Genomic DNA, 11,222 nt, shown 5'->3' on the forward strand with positions numbered 1-11,222 from the left:
TATATAATTTCAACTATTAGTTTTGATAATAAATATTTTTCAATGAAATCTGGGTGATGGGTTAAAATGTTTATTATTTTTTAGAGGAAACTTAACAAAAACTCAAAAATTATTTCTACCTTTGTAATTATACAGGAAGTTAAATCGTGACATTGTACAGTATAAAATAAACTCTTGTCTAGCGGAAACGCTGTTAATTTTGACAATTAATGATCTAATCTCCCTTAAAATAAGGTAAAAAAGTCCCTATAAAATAGAAAATGGATGACAAACTTTTACATTTACACATCGCCCTTCATTTTAAACAAGTGGTGAATTTTGAAACAGGAAAACTTGTATACTCTAGGATGTAAAACGATTTACCGACGTGAAAACGACGCAAAATTATTCGAAATTGTGTCTACTTCAGATCTTTAAAATTCTTTCAAAACAAAGAAAGATTGTGAAATTAAACTACTAGAAATTCACAATACTAGTATATGAAAATAGCTAATGACAATATTATAAGCAGAACATTTTTCAATTTTTAAAGTTCGATAACTATATGTACACCTTATTTCAAGTGATGAAACCTTGTCTCGTGGTAGCGTGATCACTTTAGCTTCGGATAAGATAAGAGCTAGCAATATAGTCTCGGATAAGAGCTAGCAGTAAAGCTTCGAATAAGAGCTACTTACAATCTTTAGAAAATTGAATTTGATAAAAATTGAAAAATTCTAGAGGAAGATAACTATTTCGATGAGAATATGAAGTTTGGGCAATTCATGATTTAAGTTAAAACAATGAGTGTAGAATTTACTGATACTGTCTATTGGTTATTTGATTGCCTTTTCATCAATATAACCTTTAAATCAAAACAAGATATTAGCATACTATATGCCGACTCGCTGGGTAACATTCTATAGGATAACAGTCCTCATGCAGACCTTACATTTAGGTTCCCAATAGATAGTCTAGTTCACGCTCTTCGTGGTTTTATATTTTGTTGTAGTGTCACATTGGAAAAATGGACAAAATTGATTTTGAGATTTTTCGGATATTTTGTAAAAGATTTTGTAAAATCACTGTTTTTGTTATATTTGTAATATTTCACTAAGGGATTTTTAATATTTCACTAAGGGATTTTGTTATTTTTATTGTGAAAGGTTTAAGTCAAGTTTAGAAGATTAAGCTAATCTAATTTCATGTTTTAATTTGTTTTTCAATTAGCGTCATTTTTGCTTTGTTATATAAACTGTGTTATTATTTTGATGTGGCAGATTGTATTTAGTATTACACTGAGCAGTTCCAACTCTGTACAATTGTATTCCATGCTGAACTTATTAAATTATACATCGCTCTAACCAGAGTCGTCTTTTGTTGCAAGAGTTAGTCCCAGAGTCAGAGGCGGTACAGACTAGTCGTATTGTTTATTGTGTGTGTGTGGTTCCAGGCCAACACATTACCCAGTCACAAGATACACCCAGTTTCTATTTGTGACAGTAGTACTCTTTAGAAAACGCATTCACGGCTTTAGGGAAGTCTTTTTTAAAATTCAGTATTTTAGTGCCATTAAGGTGGTACCTAACACTACAGGGAGATAACTCTGTAAAAATCAGCTAAACGTTTTAATCACGTTGTTTTGTTAAAGAAATATTACGCTTCTCAATGATCAGAATTAGTGTTTGTCAAACTGCTATATAACCAACGAAATTTTTCTGATAAAGTGGTTGGTTCAAAGTTTTTGAAATTTTTATATTTTTGTCAAAGGGTCAAAGTAAACATTTTGTCAAAATTTTATGAAAATTAAACGAGCCAAATTAATTTTAGTCAAAGTGTTGGGTACCACCTTAACACTATAATTAGGTTTTTGATAACCAAACAAACAAAGATAATAAACTGATGTTCAGTGGTTGTCGTTTGTTGATGTGGTTCATAAGTGTTTCTCGTTTCTCGTTTTTTATATAGATTAGACCGTTGGTTTTCCCGTTTGAATGGTTCTACACTAGTAATTTTTGAGGCCCTTTATAGCTTGCTGTTCGGTGTGAGCCAAGGCTCCGTGTTGAAGACCGTACTTTGACCTATAATGGTTTACTTTTATAAATTTTGACTTGGATGGAGAGTTGTCTCATTGGCACTCATACCAAATCTTCTTATATCTATTTACGCACAGTGTATATTTTCATGTGGTTGCGATTTTAATCATTGTTTAGTGATGCTGGCATTGCTATGGTTATATGTTTCGTTTATTTACATTTTGAATACATTCAGGTTGGGATCTATTCATGTGGCTGTGTATAAATGCTATTTTCAAAACAAAGGGTTTGACATTAAAAATGTCCTATATTTAAATGCGAATTGTAGTTAAGCAGAGATACATAAGTACAAGTGTTATTCAAAGTCGATACATGATATAACAAAGTAACATAAGCTTTGAAGAGCTCTCAACCGACACAACACACACGGACAAGACTGTAATTGATATAAATTACACATCATATATTTTGTATATCTATTAAAGTACAGAAACTAATTTGTCGGTTTTCAGGAAAACGCGTGGGTCAACTTGATAGAGATAAAGTTTAGATTGTGCAGGTTCAAATATATTTACTGGTAAATTTGACATACGAAAACTAAAGAATGTAAAGACTGAAGATATGTATCATTGCTCATTCCGAGATGAATATGAATGTTCTGGCCAACAAAAAACAGGAAAAAAAATGTTGATTTTCAAGCCCTATAAAATAAAATGATCGCCCCTTAATACCTAATGCATTTTTCATGCTCGAACTTGCGCTGGTTACTTTCTTGTATACACATAAAGGCCAACAATGTTGAAAACAGCATGTCATTGAATAAATATCCCCAATGGCGACTGAATGGAATCACTTTCAATTGTCTTCTTCCGACCAGCAGTAAAATCTTGCCAACGTGGGCGTCCGTTTGGCTGTGCGGGATGTACAAGTATACAGCCACGTCAAATCATAATGAAGACGTTGAATCCGATGCCTCGTGTAACGGGAGTGACACACGCTCTGCACGTTAAGAACCTTTTCAGCAACTCTTTGAGGGTTCCGTGGGTGGCCTGTTGCAAGGCAAAATATATGTCCCTATCCAATATACCCTCATTTTCAAGTGTCAGTCCAAATTTCCCCGACCTTTATGATTACAGGGCCTACTATTGTTAATTTATGGTAATTTAATTGTTATCGTCCTAAACATGCATGAAATATTTACCAATGGACGTTAAGCAACCAACAATCATTCATTGAATAATACACTCAGATCGCTATTATGCTAAATTTGTTTAATGTTTAAACTATGTAATAAACAAATTTTAAACACCAACTTGAAGAATGAATGAAAAAGAAATGTATGAAGTATAATAATGCGATAATATAAAATATTAGAAAATAAATATCAACAAGAAAGAAAATAATCAGAGAAAAATATTATCTCCCTTGGAAGGTTTAAATAGATAATCTTTGGGGAATTAAATTTCAAAATGGATGTATAAGGTTATAAAATATTTGTATTTTCTTAGAATATAAACTTTATTTCTTATACTTCATCAGTTTAATTCCCTCAGCGTTTTATTTTATGAGAAGAGACACTAATATGGAAAAGGTACGGAGAAAATGAAAGGTAAAGTTTATATAATATCAATCATTTGACATTTTTACCGTTCATCTTTTGGTTTTACTTCAGGATGAATCGGAAGAAAAACTTCCAGTAACGTATGAAAACAACCATTGCTATGTCTGCTATTCTCTGACACAATAACTTATTTCATGAAATCCAACATGAACATTCAGAGAAAAAAATATACAAAGCCCAAAAAATGAAGATTACATTTCATATATTAGTAATATATTTGTGTGCCTTTTGTATTTATTTTATATTTGACATGCATGACCATGCATTATGCATAATATCTGCATTAAAATGGAGTTACCTATAATTGCTTACATCCTCTTCATTTGAACTTTGATGGATAATTGTCTCATTGGCAATCATACCACATCTCCGTATCTTTATTTTCAATGAATTATACAGATATAAAAGTCTGAAGTATTTCAAGTATCTATTTCCTTTTTATTAAAAAAGAAATCCAGACGTTAATTAAACCAAAAAACATTTGCTTATAAGAGGTGAACGTTATTTACTTGTTATTCTTACTTGATACTGTGCCAAAAAAAAAGTTTATCGATTTTAATTTACTTATAATGTAAGTATAAGAGGGAACTAGTGAAGAACAGTCATTTTAAATCGATTGAAAAGATGCATTGACATTTTTTTTCTTCTTCAATAATTGAATTAACAACAGGTATTTTTATTATATTAATTTTTGTAGTGATGTCTTATGAGGGTTTTTTTAAGCAATCTGTATAAGATGTAATTGCGTACAAATTATACAGTCTGTCTGTTTTTTCACCATTATGTTAAGAGGTTCACAAAATATTGATTACTTGTACAAAAGTTCTGTGCAGATTATAATTTCTAAAATTATAGATTTTATATATACGAGTGATATATAAATTGATTCTTGTATCGATCCTTATTGATCCTGTTGAATTCTCACGTCACCAAGTGTCTTTTGGTTTCGTTTGATTTTATGAGATTGATAAATAATTTGACCCCTGTTTCGTTCCTCTTTGATTGCGCCTTTGATAACCATCACCCATTTAAAAAGTAAATAATATATTTTAAACTTGTGGTTGTAAAATTTTATGGAACACAGAATAAATGGTTATTTGATTATTCGATTTAAATAGTAAAGAATTCAGTTATATCTTAATTATTATACATAGTGGGGAAAATCTATTTCAAAATATAATTGTTAAGTTAGATATATAATCATTTTGTTTTCTTTCCATCAGCCTTTTTTCAAACTTTTAAAACATGCAGCCTTGAGACAATCATTGGAAAGTTTTTAAATTCTTGATTTTTGTATCATATTTTTCTTGCAGTTAAAGTTTCAGTTTTCTTCACATATATTTCACACGAAAAATCAACAGAAATTGTTTTCCGCCATTGTCGTTTCTTGTTTATATCTAAACAACAAGCTTGCAGAGATGTTTATTTTATATATTGGAGTACACTTCCATATTCCATAATTCCATATGTTCATTTATTTTTGCTGGGTGTTTGTCACTAGTGTCAATCTAATTTGTCAAGCCTTTGTCACTTTTTGTTTAATTTGTTCTTATGTTTAATATCGCTACATTCGTTATGTGCCTGTCCAGTGGTTGTCGTTAGTTGCTGTCTTTCATAATTGTTTTGGGTTTTGCCTTTTGAGTTCTTAAACATTTTGTCATCCCTGGGACTGTTAAAGTTTACTGTGCAGTATTATTTTGCTAATTGTTAAAGGTCCCACAGTGACCTGCTTGTCCTTTGGTTTGTTTTTTTTGGGGGGCGAAAAGTTGTCTCGTTGGCACAGTCCCTTATCTAATGAATTTATTTTGTAAAAAATGTTGACATATCCAGCATTATATACACCGAGAAGGAGCAAACAGAATACTGCCATCATTAAAAGAAACATTGACAATAGGAAAGAAAAAGTTTTATCATAAATTTTGGTATGAAAATTATTATTCTTATATCCATGTCTAAAAACGGGATATGTTGTCATTTATTTTTGATTATTCAGAATGAGTTGAGGATGTTAATTTCATTTAGTATTATCGGGATTGTTTATCGAGAGTATATCGTTGTTTATCGAGAGTATATCGTTGTTTATCGAGAGTATATCGTTGTTTATCGAGAGTATATCGGTAAGATTTTCAGGTGTTGCTTAAATATATATCAAGTGTTGTTCGTTTGAGTCTTTATGGATTTTGTCGTTTACTGTGAACTCATGCAATTAGAGGGGACAGTTGAAGAGCTCATCGGAATACGATCATTTTGCGGTACACTTTTCCCCTGGAATGAACATTAATATTATTTTGCAAAATAGTTCTTTTGAAATCATTTGTTTTCATTTTTTATTTTACTTAAGGTTTATAAGAATGGCTGAAAAAGACTGGATTGTTGTTACTGCAATCGATTTAAGGACAACCTTTTCTGGATATGCCTTCTCATTTCGGTCCGAATTTAAAGATAATCCACTTAAGATCAGTACCAATAGCTGGATATCAGAAGGTGTTTTTAATGATGAAATGAAAGCACCATCGGTATTGCTTCTGAATCCCGATCAGTCGTTTAACTCGTTTGGGTACAGAGCACAGAACAATTACAAACAACTGTTATTGATTGATCCAGAGAAAGCTGTTAAGTACTATTTCGTACAAGATTTCAAGATGCAACTTCATAACAGGGTATTTATTAAGTGTACCATGTCAGTTCTGTTAAACTAAATATGGTAAAATTGTGTGAGTATAAAAAGAGACAAAATATACCAAAGTGCCAAAAAATCTCAAATTGACGAAAAAACAGACAAAAAAAAAAGAAAACGAAAAGACAAAGTAACAAGAGTCAATAACATAACAGGCGTGATCTTAGGTGTTCTGGTAGTGTAAACTAACAGATCCTGCTCCACTATAAGCAACCGTCGTGTTGCACATGGCAAATACAAATTCGGTAATTAGTCTCACAATTGATGAAATGAAGACGGAATTTTCCTGTCAATCAACAAATATAACAACTGAAGAAATCTTAATAATTAACAAAATAAAAATCAAAAAATTCAAAATCGGTGTAAAATGCATTTATTTGATTGTCTTATATAGATCTTGAAAACCGCCATAAAAAGAGTTAATCTGATAGTAAAAAAATGCCCAGAATGTCATGATATATCAACTTCCTATTTCAATTAATTAACATTAGCTACGAAGTTGTTACTGCATCTGTCATAATACCATAGATATCCCAGCAACACCAAATGCATTACAGACAAAAAGTTAAATTAAAACTTAAATGGAATCTTCCATGAAAATCGAACTCTTTTCAGGCAAAGTTGATCGGATGTGGATATTCCTATATTATCGGCTCTTTTGGACACATAACTCCTCACACAATGAAGAAGTTATAGTTCCTTTATTGTAGTCTATTTAGTCTTTGTAAATTAGAGTGATAAAAATAAATGCATCAATGATTATATGAGCTGCTAGTTATTGATTCAAATTAGTTTTATCTTATTAGGAAATTTCTTTGGGAATGAAAATTCAAGACATAACAGGAAAAACGTTGCTTGCCAAAAAAGTGTTTGTTGAATCCATAAAATACCTGAAAGACCACTTTCTGGAGATATTTACCAACAAAAATTTAGATACCAAAATTAAAGATATCCTTTTTGTTATTACTGTTCCTGCTATTTGGACCGATGCTGCTAAGCAGTTCATGCGTGTTTGCTCTGAAATGGTAAGTATACTTGTACTGGTTGACAAGTCATTAAACATTGCGCATGTTTATCTCAATAAAAATTTTGGTGCGATATTTGATTATGAGAACTTTTTATTCCGCGGTTTTTGAAGGTTTCTATTGATTTATACTATGCAAGAAAAGACAACGTTATCTTGAGAAAAAGCTATTTAAGTCACCTGAACAAAATTTGAAACTGTGCTTTTTTATAAGTCAGAATTGTATGTTAAATTCTGATAATGAAATCTGCAAGTCACATTCTCTTTTCATCAATTAACCATGGACTTTTATTTGCCATGAGCAGTATTTCGGGGGTCATTAGTGGAAAGGAATGCTCATCCTTTCCAGAACACCTGTGTTCCCCATGATGTTTGGTTCGTGTTGCAAAATCTTTAGTTTTCTGTGTAGTGTTTTGTGGAATGTATTTCAAAGTTTTTTATTTTGTCATGGTGTCATATATTTTTCCTTCCTTGCTATCGTCTTCCCTCTTTTAAAGTATGAAATGAAGTGAAGTATGTAGATCAATGGGAACTACTTTGTTAGATTTGTCTCAAGTTAGCTGTTTGGAAGATGAAAATAAATGACCTTCAAAAGTTATGTCAGAATGTGCTCTTTAGCTCACATAAGGTCTTGTATGTTTCTGTCTGGAATGAATCATAGACACCTCTTTATATAAAATTCTTATCATCTTTCTTGCTGAAATCTTAAGCTAATACACGTGGGTATGTTTCTTTCTAGGCAGGCATTGAAAGTTCAATGATGATACTTGCCTATGAACCCGAGGCAGCTGCTCTGTACTGCAGTTTGTTACCTGCGGACCAAGGCATTGCAAAGTATTTCGAAGTAGGACGGAGACTGATGATTGTAGACCTTGGCGGTAAGTGTAGCAAATCTTAAAGTTCATGAACAAACTTAATAATTTAACTGACTAAGCATCTTTTCTAGAGCATAATTTATTTCATATTATCTCGAATTAACATATTGTGAACGTTTTTTTTTTGTTATCATTTCTTTATTTCTTATATTCATCGAAAATGTTGGATATTCCAAAAACACTAAAACAGATATCCCAATCATACGATAATCGTTGCATATAGATATTCTACTACGCTTATTGTAGTATTTTTTCTTACCGTACAACTTTCAAGCATTTAACTTGTTTAGGTGGAAGCGCAGTACTGTTAGAGTGTTTGGATGGGGTTAACAAAATAGAGAATAGTGGACAAAAAGTGCAGTATAAAGGGCATAACAATAAAGATAGATAGGCAAAAATATAAATAATAGCGATTAATGGGGTGTTATAATATAAAGAATAGATGAGGGGCATTGGTGGCCGAGTGGTCTAAGTAGTCGTACCACTGTATCACAAGCCTGTCAACACTTAGGTTGTGAGTTCGAATCCCGCGCTCGACACCAATCTTAATTGACAAAACTTCAGAGTTTTCCTACCGAAGATCGGTTGTTCTCCTCGGACACTCCGGTTTCCTCAACCAGTAGAAATTGATCACCACGAAATATCACGATAATGCTGAAAGTGACGTTTAACAAATCAATCAACCATCATAAAGAACGATGGTCAAAATAAATACAGCATATAGACATACGATATAAAGTCTAAAAATAAAAGAATAAAGAAATAAAGGAACCCCCCTCCATCCAGACCCTCATGTAAGACCATGTAAAGGACAAGTAAGGATAGAAGCCTTCGTATTTGCAGTAAAAAAAAATCATGTGCTTTAAAATTATGTCTGGTTGACTATGTAAATATGTTACTAATCTGGTGGGTTAAATAAGTTGAAATAAAATTCTGTTTTCAGAACATTTTTTTAAAACAAAACTTACAGTTGACCGCTTTCAACCAAGTTGAAAATAACGTGGGTGCCACATCATGTCAGGATCACATCTCGACCTTTGTTTAGTTTAGTTTAAAATATTTTATTTGCTAAATATAATCATAATGGATGAGACTCAAGTAAATCATACTTATGAAGTCTTCTCCATGACTTAATAAGTATACTTGTATTTTAAGATAAAATCGTGCGTCTTTTCTCCATATTTCAGGAGGTACGGTTGATATCACAGTTATCAAAGTTATAAAAAAGGAAGAACAATTAACCTATATAGAGCACGTGTACAGAGTTACAGGAGGGGCATGGGGAGGTAACCAGGTCAATAAGAATTTTGAAAACTTCCTGGCTCAGGTATTTGGTAATGATGTAATGGAAGAATTCAAAATGAACCATCTTTCCCAGTGGATGGAGTTGAAAGGAGACTTTGAGTTACAAAAGAAGACCCTATCAGCTGCGGGTACGCGAGAAGTAATTGGAATAAGAATTGGCGTAGAAATTGTGGAAATTTATAAAAGAAGACGAGAAAAAGATATTGCAAATGAACTAAGGAAAAGGCTTGATGGTAAAGTAAAAATAATTGGAGACAAGTTGTGTATTGATGTAGAGATATTCAAGAAATTTTTCCACGATTGTGTTACAGAAATCATCAATCATATCAATGAGACATTCATGAAAAGAGGGTGTGCATGGCCGTCTGCGATGATATTAGTCGGTGGTTTTGCCGACGCTCTTATTATTCGAGACGCGATTATCAACGCTTTTCCTGTAATAAAACCAATTGTGTCACCCCCTGGAACTTCAATGTCTGTGCTCAAAGGATCAGTAATATTTGGTCATCGTCCAGGTATAGTTACTGGTAGGGTTTGTCGGGAAACATTAGGCCTCACACTTCATCGACCATACGTACCAGAAGGAGAAACAAACACACACACTTTTAAAATTGACGGTATTCTGCGTGTAGATAAAAGTTTCAATAAACTGTTTACTGTAAATGAAGTTGTGAAACTTGGACAAACACGAACACTGGAGTTACAAGATCTCCATAAATCTAAAAACATAAGAAAACAACCGAAAATCATCGAAGTTTACGTATCAAAGGATGAGGATCCTAATTTCATTACAGATTCGGGATGCTCCTTAAGGGGGAAAATCACTGTTTATCCTCCGAATGGACAATGGCCAGAAACTACCGAAGGCTTCATTGACTTAGAAACAGGGGGTACTGAAATCACTGTACGTTACAGGGACAAACACTCTGGACAGATTACAGAAGAAAACATTGATTTTCTGTAAATTCAATTGATAAGTCATGCATGATCGAATTGGAGTATGTGCAGATAGATAAATCCTAACCAGGTTTTAGAGGAAAAGTATAAAGTCAGGTGTCGTTGAAGCAGTCTTCATGAGTATTTTTCAAACCTATCTACAAAATGTAAATAGTTATTTGTAATATAAATGATAAACAATTATAAACTGATATGTGACATTCTTATAAACTGTGATGGCTAGGTTCAGATATATAAAGATGTATTTAGTAATAAACATTTTTAACATTATTCAGAATATAGGACATTTTCTTCCAAATTAATCATGACTGTTTATGGTTATTATTTTGGCGTTTTATGACCTAAGGGAGCTACCATTTGATTTTTATAGGGGGGCTAGGATGAAATTTGAAAAAAGGCAGGACAGGAGTTTTGAGTAAAAAAAAAAGGCAGGATGAGCAACTTGGCAAAAAAAGGCAGGATGACAATTTATGTAAAAAAAGTCAGGAGTGAAAAATAAAAAGGCAGGACAGAGATTACAACAAAAAAAAAATGCAGGACAAATATTTCATCCTGTGATGTGTTTGAGCTTTTAATTTTGCAATTTCATAAAGGACTTTTCGATTTGAATTTCTCTTGGAGTTCGATATTTTTGTTCTTTTACTTTTTAGGTTTAAACATTCTTGGCTTTTGTTTTGATATGAACGTTGCTGATGAAGATAAATCCAGAAAAGTGCTTCGGACACACGGAATTAATCAAGTGCTATTT

At 32.3% G+C, this 11,222-nt stretch overlaps 1 protein-coding gene across 1 annotated transcript; it reads left to right on the forward strand.

Annotated features, from left to right (window-relative positions):
- Window positions 1-3,477: 3,477 nt before the first annotated feature.
- On the forward strand, window positions 3,478-10,776 carry LOC127721222 (heat shock 70 kDa protein 12A-like). Its single transcript, XM_052227901.1, has 5 exons — window positions 3,478-3,624; window positions 5,978-6,296; window positions 7,120-7,338; window positions 8,077-8,215; window positions 9,400-10,776. Exons 2-5 carry the CDS (start codon window positions 5,988-5,990, stop codon window positions 10,479-10,481), a joined length of 1,749 nt encoding a protein of 582 aa, XP_052083861.1. The 5' UTR covers window positions 3,478-3,624; window positions 5,978-5,987; the 3' UTR covers window positions 10,482-10,776.
- The last annotated feature ends 446 nt before the right edge of the window (window positions 10,777-11,222 follow it).

This window comes from Mytilus californianus, unplaced genomic scaffold (assembly GCF_021869535.1).
Source record: "Mytilus californianus isolate M0D057914Y unplaced genomic scaffold, xbMytCali1.0.p SCAF_12, whole genome shotgun sequence".
Lineage (NCBI taxonomy): Eukaryota > Metazoa > Mollusca > Bivalvia > Mytilida > Mytilidae > Mytilus > Mytilus californianus.

Excerpts from the sequence above, each read along its gene's own strand:
- LOC127721222 (XM_052227901.1), top strand. The coding sequence starts at position 5,988 with ATGGCTGAAAAAGACTGGATTGTTGTTACTGCAATCGATTTAAGGACA. Across the intron at positions 7,339-8,076 it reads TGCGTGTTTGCTCTGAAATG|GCAGGCATTGAAAGTTCAAT; the intron begins GTAAGTATACTT and ends GTTTCTTTCTAG. Across the intron at positions 8,216-9,399 it reads GATGATTGTAGACCTTGGCG|GAGGTACGGTTGATATCACA; the intron begins GTAAGTGTAGCA and ends TCCATATTTCAG.